Raw genomic sequence first — 24,533 nt, 5'->3', positions numbered from 1 at the left:
ACATTTTTTACGGATTACAAAAAATTATCTATATTCTTAATTTTACCTTCATAATGCTATATTCTAAAAATATATAGTTCGGAAGTTTTCAAGAGAGCCATAGAAAGAACTGAGAAACAAAATTCAAGATTCTTGAGTTGCCGAAATATATTTTAATCATTATACAAAAAATTATATTGAACGAAAAAAGGAACGAATAAGGCCATTTCTCAAATTGCTATGTGTGGTTAATTCAATGACCGCCATGGCCCTTTATATTATTCAAGGTTCCTTCAAGTTTTTCCTCTAATCTATTTCTTAATTTTCTGCTCCTGTATTGATTTATTTTCAATCAATACTTTTGATATGTTACTTAGAGGGTTATTATAATTAGCAGACATACATAAAAGAACCTTATTAATGCAACCAAGTTATCAAAAATTAAAGTTTATCGTCACTGCAAAACTAAATGTTGCCGCAGAAAAATGTTGGTATGTTAAAACGAAGTAAATAAAACATTATTATAATTAAATTTTATTATTACAAGTTATTACTTGTTTTGATAAATAATCCCATTCCTAAGGTATATTGGGAGATGAATTTAAATCAGCCGCCCTTTTTTTAAAATTGGTTTTAGTTTTCGAAATATTCAATAAATTCATTAGCCGGCTTGGTGGCGCACTGGTAAATTCGATGGGACGGTCCTCCTACTGTTGCGATAGCCGCGAATTCGAATCCTGCTGGGGCATGGTCGTAAATTTATGTTTGTGATTGTTTAAAATTTGTGAATGTTCTAGGCAAGAGTGTAAAATCCGACAAGGAAAATGATCCCAGTCACGCCAGTAACCAGGCTAGGCAAAACCGGATGTCTTCTGGGATGATTTCTAAAGTTGGTCACTCGCCAGTCGGTGGGCTTAATGCTGAGGACCGTGGTTCGGAGCCCATGTTAAACTTTAGGCCCAGTCGAGATAAATCCATAGTTGGTAAAAAGAGACTTTAAAATATATAAAAAAATTAATTCATTGTTTTACTCCTATTGACCATTAATTGTTACATTAAAGAGTATAAATTAGAAAAATAAACAATCTCCAATCTTGTGGTAATTTTGCGACAAATTTTGTATTACCTACTGATAATCCAGTGATTACGATTTTATTGTTAAAATGTTTCCATTCCTGTAATCGTTATCAGAGTCGCTTACTCTGCTTTTCGTTTCAATAAAACCAAATCGCGAATCACTTACTTTACTTTACGAAGTTAAATGCTTTTGTTCCATAACGAAATCGCTTTCGGTGCTCACCGACAAACTGGCAATGGATCACTGTCTATACGTGAAATCGTCTTCGACACTGATGATACGTCAGGACATTTATATATACTGTGCTATTTTTTGCATTTATACTGACAACATTTATCCAGCAAAAGTAGTAGTCATCTACATGATATTTCTATTATCTCCATACCGTTACCGTGACCACTTGTAAAGTTTTGTTTTGTTTTGCACGCATTATAAAACAATTTCGGATTTCGAATTTGAACTGCCAATATAGATAGCTTCGTAACGTCATTCAACAAGTTTCTACTTCTTTCCATAAAATAAAACAGTTTTAAGGTAAAACAAAAGTTTCTCTTGTTTTTCACATTTTCATTCACGTTTCATAACTGGAGTAGTCGATATGATTCCGGCGATATATCGATATTTAAAAAAATATCGATATATCGTTTTCGATATTTTTTAAAAAATATCGATTTATCAGAGGAAAAAAATAAAAATAGTGAATCGGTATATCGATATTTTTTCTGCATCGTATGGCTGTTCTTTAATTTATTCATTCAATTAGAAACCAAAGAGAAAAGTTGATGTTATAATAAGTACCTCTTTAGTGCTCTTTCATTTTACCAATTAAGTAATATCTTAGTAGCAAGGCTTTCCTGCGAAAAATAAACCAATACAACCAATACACAACACAATTGATTAACTGGTTGGAAACTCCAACGATCTGTAAGTCAACAATGTGCTGTAAACATATAACTTTCTTTCATTTAATAATAAAACAGAAACAAATTCTTCTAGCAAATGCTGTTGTGTGAACTCTAATCTAATATCTCACAACTGTAATTGAATTAAAATTTAATTTATCTGGTGTTTCAACAATATTATATTAAATTTGTCCTTCGGGCTCCAAATAATAAAAACCATATTTCTTTGTTATCCGCTGCCGTAAGGATTTCTCCTTAAAATTCCTTCCCTCATTTTTATAATTTGATCCACGGTGCCTTCGGGGCATAGCGCTCCGGACTTATTTATAAATAAAATTAAAAAACAATTTAATTTGCCAAAGTCGTCTTCAAAATTCAAAAACGACGGATTCCTTTATCATTTAATTAAACTGTCTCATTATAACATTTCAAAAGCTACTTTAAATCGACTTTTCAAAACTTAAGAGATATTACCCCAAAAAATAACAACAGATATATTAAATGACTATGTTGCTTTTAGCATTTTTTTTTGTAAGGTATCACGAAAATGTAAATCCTTTTAAAATATTCAAGTCAACCACAAAACCCAATTAACGGACTGATGTTGCTCGTTTACATTTATGTAATTGGTTCAATAATCAAAAGAAACGTTCATTATACATACTCCAAAAAAGTTTATAAATGGTGTATGAAAAGAAAATTACAAATACCTTTATTTTTTAATGCCTATTACGATAAAATTGTTTTTAAAAACAATATCTGGAAAATAGGATGGATGTTGCAACAATATATACTTTAATTAATTACATGTAAATTTTGCTATTATGCATTTTTTTCTGTTATTCTCACAAGGCTTTATATCCAATTGGATCAAAAACTTAGGATTGAGTTCATTATTTGAATACAGAGTAATTTTAACACTTTAACCATTTATATTTGCACAGAATTCCTTTTGCTAAAAGATATGAACAATGGAATCACACCAGATGTTCTAATTTATTATCATAGTTGATCAATACTGATGTGAAATAAACAATATATTTAACACAGGATAACAAATTATGGTTCAAAAATATACAATTCTAAAAAAAAATTTCCATTTAAATATCAGAAAAAAACTTGTAAAACCAAGTAAACTATCAATCAACCAAAAGGAATCATAAAATTACGATCACTACATTACAACCTCAGTAATCTCCGCAAAATCCGTACAAAAACAATGCAGAAATGGTTCCCATCCGTCATATTTACCAAACATTCTCTCGTCTGATTAGCTGAAAATAAGTATCAAAAAAATGTATTCCCAAAAAAACGTTATGAGTATGACCAAAGAAAAGTCAATATATGTATGTAGTGAATTATAGTGAATTAGAAATAATCCATTCATAAATCGATCACTGTTTACTTTATATATGCGATTTTCATCAGACGGTTTTGAAACTAGCTTTTGATACCATTGATTTGATATACCATTTGATGATTGATTCAAGGAGACGTTCACAAGAGAGTTTTGAAGTTTTGTCGAAACAAATTAATCTGCTGGAACAAGATCTGGGCTTGCCTGAGTGCATTAAAAGCTTCCCAGCCAATTTCAAATTTAGTAGAGTCATTAAAGATGTGAGTGGTCTAACCTTGTCGTGGTGAAAGACAACACCTTCCCCAATGATCAATACCGGCTATTAATTTTAATCGTCTACTTTAATCAGTTTAGTTGTTCAGAGTAGAGTCGAATTTACGGTTTGGCCAAATTCGAGCTGCTCATAATAAAAAATTTCTTTCGAATCCCACTAAACATTTAACATTAGGTTTTGAAACATTTTGTGAGGCTCCGGGCCTCAAACACAATACTTTTTGCATATTGTTGTTATACAGGATCTATTTTTCATTGGGTGTAACTATTTGTTTCAAAAAAATCTGGGTTTCTATGAACTATTACTTTTTTATCAGCCTTATATTTTACAAAAAATATAATATATAATATATTATATATAATATAATACAATTAAAACAAAGAAAAACAGTATTAATCAAAGAAATAGAGACAGAAAGCGGAATATGTGCTCTCTTAATTGGTAGATTTGACTCTTGCCATAATGCCATTTATATCTTGTTAATCTAATAATAAAATTATTTTGATTGGCTTCCTTTGATAAAGCTGCATAAAGTATATAAGTATATAAAAGTATATATATATATATATATATATATATATATATATATATATATATAAATATATATACAATGTAGTGATATATCTCAAGGATTATTTTAGACAAAATGTTCACTGGATGAGCACCAAGAAAAGTAAAATATTACTCTCAAATTAAGGCAGATATAAGCAGAAAATTAAATAACACATATATATTATACAAATTTACTTCCTTGCCGCTAATTTACCTTCCCTAAAATAATGCTGTTACAGAATAATACAGAAATAAAAACAACCTAATTCCATCAAAACCGTATAACACACGAAACAACTGTTGAATTGTTTTTCATTTAATTAAATTGGTTCATTATAAGATCTCTAAAGTTTCGGCAAATGATTATTTGTTTTAACGTATTTTACAAATGATAATGCTCTTTCAACATACAAAATAAACATTGCATACGAGGAACAATAATAAAGAACATTCTATTTCTAGAAAATGAAACGTTACATGTCTAATCTAAAAATATAAATTTTTAAACTTATATCGTATATTTCTAATTTGGAACTTATATGCTTTCGCCTCCTAAGAATCTTTTTTTTCCCTTCAAAACTCTTCATCAGTATTCCAATTACATGTCCTGAATTTTTTGGCAAATGGCTGAATGGCAATAATTTTGATTCCGAAACATGGTGGTTTTCCATCAAATGAAGTATAATTTTATCGACCTATTTCACTGCTACCAAAATGTCGAAAGTATTTGAAAAAATCCCACTGAAAGAGTTAAAACCAATCATAGATACAGTAGGTACAAAGGATCACAGACATTAAAAGCCTAAGAAGACAAAAATGTTTTCTCAGCTATATTCTTGAACGTAATGCAAGCCTTCGATATTCATGGCATGACTCATATATATACTAAATAAAATATTACCAAGACAATACATTGAACTCTTATTCTCCTACATCGCAGCCAGGATGTTTAGAGTTATACAAGGGCTTATACTACAATGACAGAAAGCAGAGTACAAAAGACAAAAGCAAGTGTACATCAAAGTAGTGTTTTTTTGGATCCTATTCTTTACCTACCCTATACATGCGACATGCCATAAACAGAAAATGTTACTGTACCAACATCTGCTCGTGACACTGAGATACTTGCCAGTGGAAAATATATAGCAATAGCGAAGAAGAAAAACACGAAAATAATAACAAAAATAAGTGGACACAAGCATGTAGAATAAAAGTCAATCAGAGTAAACCAAACTGTTCATATACCAATAAATATGAATAATACTATTAGCCTATACAGCAATGATGCTATGTACCTTGGGACGAATCTTGATGTAACATTTCGTTGAAATAAGCATGCCAAAAAGAAAAAACTCTCAATTGAAATATAAAAAAATCTATTGGTTGTTTGGAAGAAAACATAAATTATTCTCATATAATAAGTTGCTGCTGTACAAGCAAATACTAAAACCTATGTAGACCCATTAAATTCACTTATGGGGATATTCTGCGAGAAGTAATATCAACATAATACAAGAATTTCAGAATAAGGTCCTAAGAAGTATTGTGAATACACGCAGATACTATAGAAATAATTACTTACATCGAAACCTTTGGATCTGAACTATCACAGAGGAAATTAAGACATTCGCAACAGGGTATACGGAACGGACTCCACTCCCGTGTTAAAACCGAATTGTTGCAATCCTTGGATAATGCTGAACTAAGATACCGACTCAATAGAACCAAACCGTGTGATATTATGTGATTTTATTGGAGGCTAAGTAGGGGCCCAATGTAGAGACAAATTGTAAGTTAGTCGACAACGACTAGTAGTAATATAATACATAGCAACAAATTAAAAAACTCTCTCTTTAAAAACCCTTTTTAGTTTTTGGGAAAAGGAAATTAGTGTAACAAATACTATCTGACAAATAACAGGTCAATTGAAAAGTCCCCGACATCACACATAGATGGCGCTACTCGAATTAAATCCCTCTGTTTTTTAGATCTGATCCTTAGTTTGTGAATTATAGCATTTTGAGTGAACTAGCTTTTGTTATTGTGAAAAAAATGGATAAAAAGGAATTTCGCGTGTTGCTAAAATATTGCTTTTTAAAGGGAAAAAATACAGTTGAAGCAAACTTGGCTTGATGCCGAATTTCTTGACACTGCCCCAGGAAAATCAATCATCAAGGATTGGTATGCTAAGTTTAGACGTGGTGAAATAAGCACCGAAGACGGTGAACGCAGTGGACGCCCAAAAGAGGTTGTTACCGACGAAAACATTAAAAAATCCATAAAATGATTTTAACTGACCTTAAATTGAATTCGAATGAAATAGCAGACACTTTAAAGATATTAACTGAACGTGTACATCATATGATTCACGAATATTTGGTTATGAGAAAGCTCCGTGCAAAGTAGGTGCCGCGCGAGCTCATTTTTGGCCAAAAACAACGACGAGTTGATGATTTGGAACAGTGATTGAAGATGATTATGCGTAATAAACCCGAGTTTTTGCATCGATATGTGACAATGGATGAAACATGGCTCCATCATTTCACTCCGACGTCCAATCGACAGTTATCCGAGTGGACTGCACACGATGAACCCAACGAAAACGCAACAGTTGGCTGGCAATGCACCGTGTCACAAGTCAGTGAAAACGATGGCAAACATGAATTAGCCTTCGAATTGCTTCCTTATCCACCGTATTCTCTAGGTCTGGCCCCCAGCACTATTTCCTATTCTCAGATCTCAAAAAAGAAAGCTCGCTGGGAATAAATTTTCGTCGAATGAAAAGCTGATCCCCGAAACTGAGGCCTATTTTGAAGCATAGGACAAATCGTACTACAAAAATAGTATCGAAAAGTTGGAGGGTCACCATAATCAGTGTATCACCCTTGAAATAAATTATGTTGAATAAAAAAAACTAATTTAGCCAAAAAAATGTGTTTTACTATGGTAGGCCGGGAACTTTTCAATTGACCTGTTAGGATCGTTAAAGTTTTCTTTTTACAAAGGAAATAAAATATTTTATAATACAGATATAAATCTCAAAGACTTTTAGATATGTAAATTAACAACAAAATATATATGTAGGTTTTTGAATGAAGTTTCGATTTAACCAAATAATCTGTTATTAGGAAATAATGAGGCATTTAGTAACTATTAAATGACTACAATTACATCAATTTATAAATAATATTAATATCTATAGTTTGGTATATAATATGATATGCTAATAACTTAACTTAAACGAGTTAATCAAAAAGAAATCAGCAATATGTTTTTTTTGTTGTTATTTTGAAGCATCTTCCGTTTGTCATCCTTTTTTACCAAAAAATAATAAGTAAATGGCCTGAGAATGTTGAAATGAAACAAGTTAATAAAATGTTATACGAATCCACAATTTTTATTTCGATATAGTAGAACTGGAACAAATTAAAATATCTCTCGTATATTTCTCGAGGGTACCACAGGGGAAATTACAAACAAAATTAAATTAAGCTTAAGATTAACTTACGAAAATATATTTTTAATTTACTTGATTAAAAATAAATTAAATATTACATATTTCAATTTAAACGTGGATGAATAAAATTAGAAAAAAAATATTTAGAGAAAACTTTTAATTTTACTTAATACGTTCAGCTAATATAATTTTTGGAATTCTAAACAAAAATAAAAGGCTGTATCATTAATCAACTCCAGATAATATAAAATACAAAGCCAATGAAATCTTATTAACCTAATTAACCCATTTTTGTAAAAGGAATTCAGGGAAATTCCAAACTGCTTGCAATAATAAAATGAATCTATACATATAACATGTTCAGTTGTAATAGAAATATAAATCTTAAATAAGTTTTAATATAGTCAAAAACTCTATTTCATTACTATAATTTCGAAATAAAGACATTTTTCGAAATAAAACTTTTTGATAATGACTTCTTATTTTATAAAATATCAGTATTTCATTTTGAACTTTTTAAACTTTCAAGACCGTCCCTTCACAATTTTTTATTCTCGTTATGAATACCCTTGTTGCAAATACAAAGGCCGGTTACTTGTAGCTTAGTATAAGCAGATAATCTTATTTTCATCCCGTAGTGTAAGAAATAACTTAAGACATGGTGTAAGAGTGGAGCAAGACTTGAATTGGTTTCCGAATCACTTGTCACCGTAAACAAAAAATATTAATTTAAAATACAGAAACAAATTGTTGTCATTTCATATAAAACTTTATAACCGATAAAGCGATACTAAATCTTATAATTTTTTAAAGGAAATATATGATCTAAATCGATCTGACCTTCAATTAAACATTCACGCCATTACTAAAACTATAAGAATTGCTAAAGTAAGAATTGAAAACTGCCCAAGTTCATTGGAAATCATAAGATCATATAATAAATTATGTTTTTGTAGACTATGAACTATGAAAGGAAAAATTATTATTAATTAAATCATAATATTTAACATTTATTTTTTACAATCGATTTGAACTATAATATAATAATTTTTAAACCAATATAGTCATCATTTAACTGATTATCCCAAAGAAAAAGATAAAAAATTCCACCACCACTTCGAAAAACATTCAATCTTATTCAGCCACCCAGTTAGCATTACATAAAATACTACACAGCTACTAACCGAACTATCTTGAAAGAACAACCATTATATAAACATTATACTTAAATTAATATATAAAGTCCTTACAAAAATTCTAGTTTCTATCTACTGATAGTTCATAAAATATTGATAATTTTTATTTTCTTTGAATCAATTAGAACAAATATTAATAAAAACATCATCAAATAAACCGCCAATACATTTTAATTATACGTTATCCATGAGATATACTTTTATGATGCAAATAAATATAATGAAAGCAAAATTGAAACCGCAAGTAATTAACCCACCGGTAGAGCAATGTAACTATATTTTACAAATCTTAATACCCTAACGAATAGATATACGGTTATATGCCATTCAAAGGTCCCCCTTGTTGGTCATTCGGATTCCTCGAGAGTCTAAAAATTAACTATACCGCTAGAGTTTATGCCCCAAGGTAGATAAAGCCCTAACACATTCAAAATCCCATATAATTAAATTTAAACAATTACTTAATTTGAGAATCTACCGATTAACAAAGGCCAAAGAACATTCCTTGAACTATAATATATGTTTTATTATATTAAAACAGAAAATAGCAGTGGACTTAATTGGCAAGTTCCCAAATCCAGAAAGCAATCCAAAAAGGTTCGGGGATAGCAAACCTGCTATCTTCTCTGATCTGCCCTTCTAGCAGACTTCCCATCTCCATCAAATGCTTATTTTACAAGATGTTAATTCGGTCCGTAGTCCTCTACGGATCTAATGTCTACTTCAAGTTTGTTACACCCAACCAGGTCAAACGGCTTCAAGTTTTCCCAAAATAAGCTCCTCAGGAGAATATTAAATGCTCCATGGTTTGTCAGAAATAATCAAATTCATAAGGAAACTGACACTCCAGAAATCAAGCACTTCATATCTCAATCATTCCACAAACAACAACTCAGCTCAAGTTCTTCTGAAAACGCGCTTGTTCGCGAGCTGGTCGACATGCTGGGAGCTTAGCACCGCGTCACCGCTAAGCTCTCCCCCTTTTCCAGGCTGAAACGACCTCATCCGACGCTACAGTCATAACTTTTGCCCCCATACAACAGTACCCAGTTGTGTGTTAACTCAGGTTCGCGAATCAATAGAATCGCCGTGCCCTCGTGCCCAATAACGGCTGCCCGATTAGCGGGTGCCATATCCCCAAATTTAATGCAGTAGCAGTAGTGATTCACAGGGGTCAACTGTGAGGCGGTTTCGGTTTAGTATATTGGTAAGCCCAGAGGCAGTCCCACATAACCCGGTCCAACTTGTCACTCCAGGGCAAGTCTCCGCGACCAGGTATGCGTCATACATTCCACCGCCTGGTTTTTTAGGCCAGAACAAAAAAAAATTGGCAAGTTTGATTATTAAAGTTGTTTAAATAATAACATTATCTTTCTGGCTGCATAAGGTTGTTATGTAGGAATAATGCTTTATCTATTGAAGCTCTATACGAATTAACTGAATCATTATTATATTCATAAGATATGAGATACTTCGCGTGATATCTTGTTTGGCATCAATAGTAGTCAAAAGAAGCAATGTCCGGCGAATACAACGGATATGACATTATATGCGAATTAAGTCTTCACCCATAATTATTAAATTTCCAATTTTGAATTCAGTGCAATATGCCTTACACAATGTTCTTGGCTTCCATGTTAAATTCACTATTATTAAACTCTAAAAGTCGCTTACAACAATTTCTGTCATTTAAATAAATCTATCATAAACTTGTACCAGCAATCGATGCTCATCAACTACAGATTTCTTTAAGTTAGTAACTCCTAGTACGCGCAAAGTATGCATTAGGGTGAGAAAAAATTAATTTCGTTTTATTCGAATACATGGCGAAGTTGCATATATGTAGCAATATTTATTCAATAAGGCCATGCTACAGAACATTTCAAAGGTCCAAATATATTCTAGATATAAAGCTAATGTTATTTTGTTAGTCATTAAAAGATTCCATAAGATCATTTCTGTTACATTTTGTTTTACTTCCAAATAGGGAAAATCCCGCAGAGGCTCAAAGAAAAATCGAATCAATCTCTCTAGTGTTAACAACTAATTCATTTGAAACAAGTGATTAAAAAAATATTTTCTGACTCAACAGAAACTCACTTAATTTGTGTGTTCATTGGAATCTCACAAATTCTGCAGTGTGGGAACCACGGCTTTACCCAAAAGAGTAGCATTGATTAACCTATTAAATTTATATAAGCCAGTTTCAAGAACATGAAATAACCGAATTTACTAAGTAATGAATAATAGCAAAATGTCCTAATGGGCGTTCTCCCAGAATTTTATAAAAACAGTATTTTTGTTTATAACTCTTAGTGCATATTTGAAAATTATAATCTTATTTGAGATTGATTCAACAGTTATTGACCTTTTCTTTCGAAAATTTACCTGAAATGTCCTTGAGCAATTTCCCATGAAATAATATGATAAACAAAGTCACCAAAACCACTTCTCTTTGAGTAATCATTGATGGCTATACTACAATAGCATCATGTTGCGTGTTATATACGTATAGGAATAGAAACATCCTTGAGCATTACTAACACTGATGTTAAATTATTTTCCACCATAACAACAAGAGCAGTCGTAACTGACATCGTTTCGAATATATATTAAGAGATCAAAGCCTTTCAACTCTTCAAAAACTGATATTCAAAATACATGTTTTGTAAATAATGTAATGAGAAAAGTGCTCAAATTTTTAAGTTCTCAAATTTGTATATGTTATCGGTAGATAAGAGAACTTAAAAATCTAATACATTTTTAAATTGACTGAATAATAATTATATTCTTATAATAAAATATTAAGTATAATTTCCTATTAGAAATAAATCTCTTATAATTTAGATTACTGCAGTAATAAAATATATTCATTATGTCAAACCTAATAAATAAGATGCATTACAAATTGTAACACTACGCACAGCTTGTTTGCTTCTTACTTTGGGTTCTGGATTCTCTAAATTGAGATATTAGTGTTGAATATATATATATATATATATATATATATATATATATATATATATATATATATATATATATATATATATATATATATATATATATATATAGAAAGCTTAATACCTTAATTAGCTTAATAATAAAAAAATGTTAAATTGATTATTTCACTTTAAAAGGCACACATATATAGTACATATATATCATCATTCTACTATATAATAGAGTAGATAAAAGAATATTAGATTTTTTTATCATTTGCATATATACACAAATAATATCACAAATTTTCTGCAAGAAAAAACACAGCAGGAGGAAAACACAGGATTTTATACAAATGACCTTATAAAATATATTTTCGTAACACAACCAAATCGGATAACAACGTCCCCTCCCCCATTTCATAACCTTAAAAAGGGCTTTAATTTTTCTGAGCTACTTCACAAAAAACAAGGCATAACGTTGGGGTTAGTACATTTTTTTACCGAAGGGTCGCCATTTCTCGGATGACCTTTCTGACATTCTCATTTACGAAAATGCGAATCAGTAAAGTAAATTAATTAATAGAGGCCGATTTAAAGTTAATTAAATGGAGAACGAATTCGCTGCTTTTTGGTATTATACGCGCCTTGATTAATGACGTCCCTATTTATTTTTGATTATTAAACACTGCTTTAGCCTGTATTGCAGCTCATAGTAAAAATAAATAAAAACTAGATATTTTTAATAAATTACAATGATTAATTTATTTTCAAATAGCGTCCATATAAATTCCCATAAAAGTGTTTGTCAAAGAGGCTTTTTAAATGAATAAATTGAATTTTATTAGATTAATATTACTACGATTAGTAAAAATAATGATATGAGTGATAAAGTAAAATATACAAAATCCAATTAATAATTACAGATAATTACTTAATATAAAAATAAAAATATAAATAAAATCAGATTTAAAATAAGTTAACCTTTTGGTCTCGTTTGACATACAAATTTCGTCCATGGAAGAATCACGTCCTCATCATTTGGACACTTTTCAGAATAGATCTTGTTATATAAATTTGATTGCTAATTAAGATTAGCGTAAATTAAAATGTATCATAAATGTAACAGGATGAAAATTGAAAAAATCTACAAAGGTGGAAAAGAGAATGAACTTAGAAAGGGAAGATAAGAAAGAAAAATAACATACAACTAAAAGACAATTAATACAAAAAATCGTCATGAACTACACCAACTAGGTATAACCGAATAAAGTGTATCTAGTCTGTAATTAATGTAAAGGAGAAAAATGTAAGCAACAGTATGAAAGACAAACAAAAAATAATAAGGTAAAATTACGACTTTTAATAAAAATAGTTTTAATACAATGCCAAGAAAAACTACAATCGCTACAGAATAATTGAGAGAGGAGAATAAAGGAGAAAATCGAAAAAATTGATTAACAATAGCAATTGTTTGATACAAAAACGATATACTTTTATTCAATGCGTTAATCAAACTATAAATAAAAAGATCAAGTTAACATAGAATAGAACTGAAGACACATGACAGGCACAACACGTAGGCACCCGCTCGTTATACAAGTTATTCAAGACAATATATCCGCCTAACAGAAGACCTATTTTACGAATATAGAAATTGTCTAAAAAATTAAAATTAAAGACCTGTCTTTCCTAGAAATCTCTACAAATCAGGCTGCAGAAAGAAGGGTTTGATTCAATCTTCTCAGATACCACCAGGAACCCGATGCTCCTAATCAGGAACAAAAGCAGAGTTTTTAAATAAAATACCGAACAGCATCATTAAAAAATCTTTTCGCGGCGGTAGATTCTCATTTATTAATCAACAATCACATTAAACTCGAAACGACAGATGGTCAGTAGTAAACGCGTATCGTATGTTATCTTATTTATTTGACCTATCGTACATATTTATAATTCTTCACCACTACCTATATATATCTACACCTTATATTATATGATTTTCTTATATTTAATTTTGTTGCAAATTAATTTGTGACAGAAAAGAGAAGATACACTTCCTCTTCCACACAGAAAAAAAATTAAAGCCAAAATTGTTTTTTCTTTTGCTGTGATGGACAGCTATTGGCCAGTCACTGATGATGTTACTTGGTACTTGGGGTAAAATACATTTCTGGGTGACAGAGACCTGGGTTAACATAAGGTACCAAGGAAGAATCCTAAGCATATTTAACAAGCAAGTGGAATGCCTGACCCTGGGCTTATGTTGACTTTCCTCACAAACTACAGGACACAAAGTAGCGTGCGGACTTTTTTTGACTGGAAGACCTCAAGTTATTGAAGAAGCTAATCTATCTTTCGGAGACATACATGTTTCAGTCTTGAACTCCGTAAATGCGCACTGATTGAAGTCGCCTTCAGGGGGATGGAGAGTGTGAAAGATTGATATTTCTAGAATAGCAGAGCTTATTATACACCATGCCACTGCCTGTGCAAATGGTATGTTGTATATGGTAATGGAAAAGAATATTCTGAGACTTGCTGAGGTTAATCTGTAGTCACCAGAATTTGAATCACTTGACGGCATAATTGAGTTTGACTTGGGGCGGTATTGGACGGCATCGGGACAATAGCCAATGGTATAGAAGACAGTGTAGTCTGCGTAAAACACTGAGTTCGTATACTTAGCGATAGGGAATTGGGCCAAATAGATCGAAGAAGACCAGGGGAGTGTCGAATCTTGGGCAACTCCGGCGGAGAGTTGCCCCCAGGAAGAAATTGCACCACTCATCTTAACTTCCAGAAAGGACCTATCTTCCAGAAAGGAGTGTATCATGGATTCTAGGTCATCGGGTAAACATAGTTTTTAGCTTCAAATGCCAGACCATCGTACCAAACATGCTCCAACACTGCGACCTTTACGGAGAACTGGGTGAATGGTAGCGGGAAAGCTTGACAAAGGCAAGATTATTTAGCATGGAATCCAAATTGTTGGTTTAGGACATGCAGTATCGCTCTTTCTGCAAGTTTAAAGAGTGTGGTGATTAAGCTAATAGGACTATAATCGAATGGATTCGAAAGTCTAAGCAAATAATGAAATAATAAAGACCATTACAGAAAATATTTTCAAATCTGAGCAAAAAAGTTAGCAAGGATCAACATTAATTCAAAGTATAATTCAAAGATTTATGTAATGCACTGGAATAGGCCACTAACGAGATTTTGACTTCTAATATTGATAATTCATAATTGTGAAAAAGTTTATATAATGCTACTAGCAGGCCCGACAGACGTCCTGTTCAAACGCCATTTTTTCAAACGTTAAAAGTTTATCAACGATTTCAATTATTGTTTGAACACACATGCAGTGATATCATGGCGATGCAGATATTTGACCTGACAACAACAATTTTACTTTCATCCCAGTTTGAATTTCACGTAAAAGTGTTGAACTGGTCGACCCGTATGCACACACAAAAGTTATGGAGTCTTGTTTATATTCACGCGTATGACATGAACTACCAGTATATGATTATGGAAGAATATATGCGGTACCGATATTAGTTGTTCCATTTATGTTAGTGACGATAGCATCAGGCTACTGTATGTAGTCTTTAGAACGGAACTTTGGTTGATTAAACCTAATATATCATAATGGGACACACATGTCAACAATTTAATTATATTTATATTAATCTACTCATTTCCAAATTATCAAGCATAATAATAAAAAGAAATAACTACGGTACTCGATTAAAGTAAGTTCGATTATATTTCTCCTTTTCCTTTGACGCTTATCCCATTTCCAGATACGTACAACTATCTGGATATCTGATTGTATCATAAAACAAAAGTTCTTTTTGCCGTCGAGTGTAGGAAATTATTGCAGCTGCACTTCTGCAACCAACAGCATCCGACTTTTTTCAATTCTAGTTCTATTGACACTGTAAATAATGGCGTCGGCTTCTAACTCTAATTACACCGACCTCTCGTTTCGTGAAACTAATGGTCCATTTTAAGGGGGCTTTAATTCTTTTTCTCTCAGATCTCCGGCTAGTATTCTATTCTCTCAGGAGAATTTTTGTCTTATTTCGTTACTCTTACGTATTCCTGTCTCATGTTCTTATTGCAAAAACTATTTTCTTGCTAGTTAGCAAACTTGATTGATCAAGTAATTGCTCGTAGTTTGAACATGACATATTTTTATACACGAAATTAGTCTTAATTCATGTGTGAGAATTAATTCGTAATGTTTTAACACACGGTGTAGATAATACAGCATTCCGCTATTCTTTCCAAAACCTGTTCCCCGCTGGACGACTGTTACTTCAATCAGTATATTTTACTCAGTATATTTTATTTAGTTAATATTAAATAACAATAGTGATATATTAAACAAATATATAGATTTTTGGGAAAGTTTTACCTTAATATTTTCTTTATTTAAAAGCACATTGCACACATATACAACTATAGTCTTCAAAGTTATTTTGTTGTTTCATACGCCTTTTAAATTTGTGACATCAAAACGTCACAATGTTGTCGCATCAACTCTGGGTTTTAGTTCACTTTAGCTTTGACATACAACAAAATTCTAATATAAATAAAATAATTGAACAAAAATGTTATCAAATATAATTTATTTTAACATTATAGTACATCTAAAAACCACAGTTAATTATACAGCAACAATAGTTTATAGGTTAGAGTTATAACCTCTTATCACTATTTCTTTCAAGAATTTTGCATACGCCTGACAACCGGACGACTTTGACAGGCTCATTCGATTACGTGTTCAAACTAATGAGACAGCATTATGTCTCTTTTTAATAAAATGAGAAGGAAAATATTGTCTGATTCTAATACGAATTTACAAATCGTGGCAGGCAATACATTAAACATTTTGATGATGTATGTACAAAAAAACTATTAATAGACTATAGTTATTTACAAGAACTATCTAGTAAATTCTTCCTAAAATACATATCTAAAATTTCAGACCTAAACTTAATTAGCATTTAATGGATGTACTGCCACTCGAGAACTTCATATAGTTTTAAAAAACTGCAGATTTTCACACAAATATATTAGTTAAGAGGGTTTTTGTCTTTTCAACCTCCGGATAAATCTAGGGTTGTCGAGCAATTGTAGTATGTCGATGTTTTTGTGATTAACCACAAAATGTCATATCGTTATAACAATTTATACATGAGAAGATTTGCGAGTAGGAAGAAAAATGAGAATTGCTTTATGCACAATAAAAGACAAACTTTGTACACACTTTGGAAATTATAAACAATAAATAAAAATTCACGGATTCATAAATTAATTTCTGACATGTTGATTAAATCTGGTTAACCTCCAACATTAATTAAAAATCCGATCTATATATTTTGATACTATTTGATCCATGATGTTATGTTTACAACAACTAATGAAAACTATACTTTGAAGGAAAATGCTTGTCCACATGTAAAATCTGCCTCGTAAAAAAGTGTGCTCCCCATATCTTGCAGATGCTACTGACAGTTATTTCGATGGCACATGGGCCTTTTTTACTCTTCATAAAGATTTAAAAAATAAGACTCATAGATTTCAGCCAAAACAAAGATATTCCCATATGGGAACCTCAAGCCTTTGAAGGATTGAAAAAAGTAGGAGCTAGCAAAGAACGATATTTAAAATAATAATATTATTGGGTTGAATTTTTAATTAACTATTTTTGCTAAAAATGTTGGGGGATTAATTGCAACACCAAGATTATTACATATAATATAAAATTTATATATAATTATAAATAACAATAAAATCATAAAGTAAGTTTATTAATTCGAAAATAGTTAATTCAATCAACAAGGACCTTGAGAAAATATAAATATATTAAATTTTGGTCAAGGTATCGTCATATTAATTGACGGTGTATAGATAATGCAAATAAATTTAGAAAAATCATTTTCGGTAAGTTGTGTATAACAAAAGAGCAGACCTTGCCAATATAATCTATCGGACTAATCTTTTAAAATGACTAACCAACATTCAACCACAAAATCCAAAAACATAACTGAAATAAGTCTTAGTTATATACTTACTATCACTGTACTAACCTTTATTACTAAATAAAGTGATTGAATTGACGAGACCGAACATTTGAAACGACATTACCTTTCGTACACTACATATCTTAAGCGAGACCATACGTATGTTTGAAACTACGAGAAAAAGAGTGGACAAATGGTAATTTGAAAACTGCCTTCAAGCAAACATGCATTTTTTGCAAAAGATAAATTATACTGTTATTAAAAAGACATCAATGAAGATATAATATACTCAAATTAATCAATAATGATTTGGTTGCAAAAAATAAGAATTTACTACTACGATGTTTTTATAAACCTGATTGTGTATGTGTAACATTATTTTTATATTCTTGAAAGGCTAAATCTGCATGAGACTCAAGAAAATGGATCTTTATTTTATAGATTTTCTTGCAAAACATTGAAAAATAATAATTATTTCGTTCGGATTTAGATGGATTAAAACTTGCTGCATGTCATATCCGAAAACATAAAAAAAATAAAATGTGAAAATACTATATCTTTACGAAATTATACTCGCCATAATAATTTGTTTGTTATGGCTTATAGTAGTTGGACTCAAAATTAATTGCTTTCAAAATGTATATAGAGCTTTTATTTGTAAGTATACAAATAATCTAAAGCATTTTTACGCGTCAATGGTCAACTCCAATTAACTGATTTTCACGTTGTTGTTGATAAAAAAATCGTCAAAAAAATAGTTATTCCTGAATGAGCAACATACAAAAAACGTTATAAGTTAGTGTTACAACAAAAGTTTAAAATATATCTGAAGAAATTACAACAACTAATGAAAACTATACTTTGAAGGAAAATGCTTGTCCACATTTAAAATCTGCCTCGTAAAAAAGTGTGCTCCCCATATCTTGCAGATGCTACTGACAGTTATTTCGATGGCACATGGGCCTTTTTTACTCTTCATAAAGATTTAAAAAATAAGACTCATAGATTTCAGCCAAAACAAAGATATTCCCATATGGGAACCTCAAGCCTTTGAAGGATTGAAAAAAGTAGGAGCTAGCAAAGAACGATATTTAAAATAATAATATTATTGGGTTGAATTTTTAATTAACTATTTTTGCTAAAAATGTTGGGGGATTAATTGCAACACCAAGATTATTACATATAATATAAAATTTATATATAATTATAAATAACAATAAAATCATAAAGTAAGTTTATTAATTCGAAAATAGTTAATTCAATCAACAAGGACCTTAAGAAAATATAAATATATTAAATTTTGGTCAAGGTATCGTCATATTAATTGACGGTGTATAGATAATGCAAATAAATTTAGAAAAATCATTTTCGGTAAGTTGTGTATAACAAAAGAGCAGACCTTGCCAATATAACCTATCGGACTAATCTTTTAAAATGACTAACCAACATTCAACCACAAAATCCAAAAACATAACTGAAATAAGTCTTAGTTATATACTTACTATCACTGTACTAACCTTTATTACTAAATAAAGTGATTGAATTGACGAGACCGAACATTTGAAACGACATTACCTTTCGTACACTACATATCTTAAGCGAGACCATACGTATGTTTGAAACTACGAGAAAAAGAGTGGACAAATGGTAATTTGAAAACTGCCTTCAAGCAAACATGCATTTTTTGCAAAAGATAAATTATACTGTTATTAAAAAGACATCAATGAAGATATAATATACTCAAATTAATCAATAATGATTTGGTTGCAAAAAATAAGAATTTACTACTACGATGTTTTTATAAACCTGATTGTGTATGTGTAACATTATTTTTATATTCTTGAAAGGCTAAATCTGCATGAGACTCAAGAAAATGGATCTTTATTTTATAGATTTTCTTGCAAAACATTGAAAAATAATAATTATTTCGTTCGGATTTAGATGGATTAAAACTTGCTGCATGTCATATCCGAAAACATAAAAAAAATAAAATGTGAAAATACTATATCTTTACGAAATTATACTCGCCATAATAATTTGTTTGTTATGGCTTATAGTAGTTGGACTCAAAATTAATTGCTTTCAAAATGTATATAGAGCTTTTATTTGTAAGTATACAAATAATCTAAAGCATTTTTACGCGTCAATGGTCAACTCCAATTAACTGATTTTCACGTTGTTGTTGATAAAAAAATCGTCAAAAAAATAGTTATTCCTGAATGAGCAACATACAAAAAACGTTATAAGTTAGTGTTACAACAAAAGTTTAAAATATATCTGAAGAAATTATATTTAAAATTAAATATATTGCCAAAAATAGCCTAGACTCAGCCAGTCAGTCAGAACGAGAACACTGACTAAAAGCCTCAAGAGGACATATCAAACCGTAGAACATTTACGTATCCACCATTTATAAGATACCTTTTCCTTTGATATTTTCAAAAAAAAGCAGGAAATTGGGAATGGCATTTGAATAAGAAAAACAGTAAACATATATCCCATATGTGGACCATCGAGCGACATTTATTTGCCCTCAAAACAATATTCTCCCGTATATCTAAGATCATATCTATCATATTTCTATACACTCATATCTCATCAAGAGAAACTCCGCCTATTTGCAACTTCTGTCAACTCACAACCTCTATGTCTCATATTTTGCTCATGTGAGGGTCTCACAAATGAGCCTTCAGAATCAACAATAATATATCCAACCCATTAGAAAAAATTCCGCTCCACAGTTCCACTCTTGTTCCGTTTTATTTGTATATCTGTGAATGTTAACATAGGCAATATTAATATAAAACCAACGAAAATAAGGAAAAGATTTTTCAAAATGTATTCCTGCAAAAAAGAAAAAGTAAATAATAATAATTGTTTATTTAATTAACTATTTATTGATTTTATCATTGTCATCGAGATGTCATAAAATAGTTTCCGTATATACAAAAAAAAGACACACGTTAAAGATTTTTCATTTTCTTCACCTGGCTTGTTTTATGCCTTCCCCCGAAAGGTATTTATTAGCTATACTTTTTTTTGTTGGGTCGTACTTTCCATCGGTTAAATATTTATATTGCCTCGCCGAGATATGGGAAACAGTTTTATTATCAATCGATTTGACGTAAAATATGGGTGGCGTAAAGATTTTTCGATAACTTTGATGTAATGTCTAAAATTTGGAGCGGCGTTTGGGAAAAATGGCGTTAATAAACCAGGATGTTACGCTCGTTTATTCGATTTCAGCTTTAGTCGAATTACGAAAAGGTTGGAAATGTGTACGCAACACATTCAGTCATCTTTACATCAAATACTAATTAATTTACTTGTAACCAAATATATTTATATTTAATAATCAGTAAAACCCACTGACTAGAAGTTAAAATATATTTTAAAATATTTTATGACCAAAACTGACATGATAGTTTCATCAATAAAATTAAATATATTAAAATACTCAGGCATTACTTATATTATATTCAATATATATATATATATATATATATATATATATATATATATATATATATATATATATATATATATATATATATATATATATATATATATATATATTATTATATTACTTATATTATATTCAATAGCTATATTATATTCAATTCAAGTACTAAAATCAAATTACGGCTTAATTTATTATAGACTATTAAGATTAACATGTTCCTGCGGTATTTATATAATAAAAATCAAGACAAATTTTAGTTACAATGAAAAGTTTATTTGGTATATCAATTCATCAAAGATGCACGAAATTAAAATATCATAAATTTATATTACAGGCCCGATTTCAAAATTTTTTGAATGGTGAACAAATGTTTCAATGATTATCAGTTAAACTCAAAACTAGTTCCCATTAGAAACAATTTTACACATTTACTCCAAAGTGTTTTATTGACATCATTAAATTTTGAATATACGCTTATCAATCTATCGTCGTTGTCTTATTTTCATCCTTAAATATTAAGAATACTCATCAACAAATGAAAATACTAGTGGATTTTGAAAAAAGCGTGAATATAGACAGCAAATTTTCATACTAAAATGTCATTTAAAGAAGCAATCAATTACATATAAACAAACAGTATATCCTAAAAACAGACAATGATGAATGAAGAACGACTTTATGATATTTATCAATTCGATTTTTTTGTGGAATATACCACAACCAGTTTAGATAATAGATAAAGACTATAGAAAGCGATACAATTATAGTGGCAACACCTTGGTGAAGAATGTTTGAAGTCTTAGGGTACCAACAGTAGCATATTGATTTTCAAAACGTTTTCCCATAATGTCATACGATTTGGTCATGATAAATCGTAAAGTTAATAATACCAACTATAAATATAAAATAAATCTCAAAATCAGAATTAATTCGTAACTCACAACATCAATTTCTAATTTGCTTACTTTCAACGTTTTCAACAATAATATTTATATAATTTTTAGGATAAATATAAATGCGATACCGACAGTATACGCCAAAACCTCTAAATAATAAAAAGGACTTACCTTCCTGCGGCCACAGCAGAGCATATTGCGCGTGCGCGACCGACCGGACGAGATCTTCGAACGCGCGAGTTTCCGCCACTGCATACCAGATTAGCTCCCTGGTAATCTGGTCGAGAAACTGTAACAAATAGAACAATTAGCCAGAACGATCATGATCACATAATACTACATCCATAAGAAATTATAACACGTTCTACGGAAGGTTATATATTTTATTAAGAATTAAAGAGTGTAAAGAAGCGAGTACTTATGCAGATCTAAAAAAAAGAAATATAATTGTTCTATAAATAACCTGATTTATCAGGCTAGACATATTTTAATCAATATAAAAAGCTTGACTTGGCTATTTAGCATCGTAATGTTTATAGTCAACAATTTTATATCAGATTTGGCATTTGCGTTTTATTTAAAATGACCGGACTGATACAAGATCTCTTTCGTGATTTAATCCATAAACAACCCCTAACAATAATTAGAACAAAGAATTACAAGATTACTTCTATTTTATGATATCTTGTTAGTTATAAAAGTTGATTCGATTAAACGTAAAATTTTTATTTTTATGTATGTTGTGTTACTTTCTTTGCAGATGGCAAAACTCTTAAAAATTATATTAATACTTAATCATCAGCAGTATTAATCACATCGAGGATATTCTGCTCCCTGGAAATATTTTAAAATGTTTAGATATACAATGTCTTAAGTTTATTCGTTAAAACATTTTTTATGATAAAAATGAGAAACCGAAATACTTAGCATTATTTATAATTATAATTAAAATATATCAAATATATTTATTAAGACCTTAATTAAACTAGCAATGCTCTCGAAATGGAAGCGTTGCCAGGTCTACATGTATAGGGTTACATGCCAAAAAACCACAATCGGCCGATGTCTTTAAAGTCAATGCAGCCAGTACCCAAATTCAGCCAAGTCTATGGGAAAAATGCATTGAAAATTAAACCACTTGGATCCATGCTAGCGTTATAATTCGCGGCAATTATTTGAATGATCTTATATAACAGGTCTACTTAAAAGTCCCCGGCCTACAATAGTAAAACACTTTTTTTGGCAAAATTAATTTTTTTTGTTCAACATAATTCCCTTCAAGGGTGATACACTGATTATAGCGACCCTCCAACTTTTCTGTAGTACTATTTATCCTTTGCTTCAAAGTAGGCCTCAGTTTCGGCGATCACCTCTTCATTCGACGAAAATTTCTTCCCAGCGAGCATTCTTTTGAGATCTGAGAACAGGAAATAGTCGCTGGGGGCCAGATCTGGAGAATACGGTAGATGAGGAAGCAATTCGAAACCCAATTCATGGATTTCTGCCATCGTTTTCACTGACTTGTGACACGGTGCATTGTCTTGGTGAAGCAGCACTTTCTTTTTCTTCAAATGCGGCAGTTTTTCGGCGATTTCGCCCTTCAAACGGTCCAATAACACTATGTAGTAGTCGCTGTTAATGGTCCTTTCCTTTTCAAGGTAGTCCATGCGCATCCCAAAATACAGACGCCATAACATTGACATTTTACTGTTACGTTTTCCCACCGCTTTGGAGCGGGTTCATCGTGTACAGTCCACTCGGATGACTGTCGATTGGACTTCGGAGTGAAATGATGGAGCCATGTTTCATCCATTGTCACATATCGACATAAAAACTCGGATTTATTACGCTTGGTCATCTTCAAACACTGCTCCGAATCATTAACTCGTCATTGTGTTTGGTCAAAAGTGAGCTCACGCGACACCCACTTTGCACAAACTTTTGCCATACCCAAATATTCGTGAGTGATATGATATACACGTTCAGTTGATATCTTTAGAGTCTCTGATATTTCATTCAATTAAATTTATGGTCATTCATAATCATTTTGTGGATTTTTTAAATGCTGTCAAATTTATACACGCATCTTTTGAGGGTTAGGGCTAACTAAAAAACATATGGATTTAATTCTTTTAACTATTATTTAATTCTAAGTAACGCCACCTATGTATCAGGCGGGGGACTTTTCAATTGACTTACTATACCTTAAAAATGCCCTACACACAACTTATGAATAACTATATATCAGTAATATAACAGTTTCGAAATAGAATTAATTAACAAATAGTATGTTGTTCACTGAATATTTTGTTCCGTAAAAGATGGCGCTATTAGTTTCGAAATTTTATTTTTCAATGTTGTAGAAACACTAAACATTTCATTAAGCACAGTGAGCAATATTT

The 24,533-nt window shown here is 30.7% G+C and overlaps 1 protein-coding gene across 4 annotated transcripts in view; it reads right to left on the bottom strand.

Moving 5' to 3' along the window:
* RhoGAP100F (Rho GTPase activating protein at 100F) overlaps positions 1-24,533 on the bottom strand; it is a 224,448-nt gene that overhangs the window by 166,644 nt on the left and 33,271 nt on the right. For all 4 annotated transcript variants that reach the window (XM_076393958.1, XM_076393959.1, XM_076393961.1 and 1 more), the window contains exon 2: positions 22,303-22,420. In XM_076393958.1, coding sequence (XP_076250073.1) covers positions 22,303-22,386 — 84 coding nt within the window. In that variant the 5' untranslated portion in view covers positions 22,387-22,420. The remainder of the gene's footprint in view (positions 1-22,302; positions 22,421-24,533) is intronic.

Source organism: Rhynchophorus ferrugineus, unplaced genomic scaffold (assembly GCF_030347505.1).
Source record: "Rhynchophorus ferrugineus isolate W39M unplaced genomic scaffold, kcgeb_rfMv2 rfM2, whole genome shotgun sequence".
Lineage (NCBI taxonomy): Eukaryota > Metazoa > Arthropoda > Insecta > Coleoptera > Curculionidae > Rhynchophorus > Rhynchophorus ferrugineus.
The sequence above is the reverse complement of the archived record's forward strand: the minus strand, read 5'-3'. Positions and strand labels throughout refer to the sequence as shown.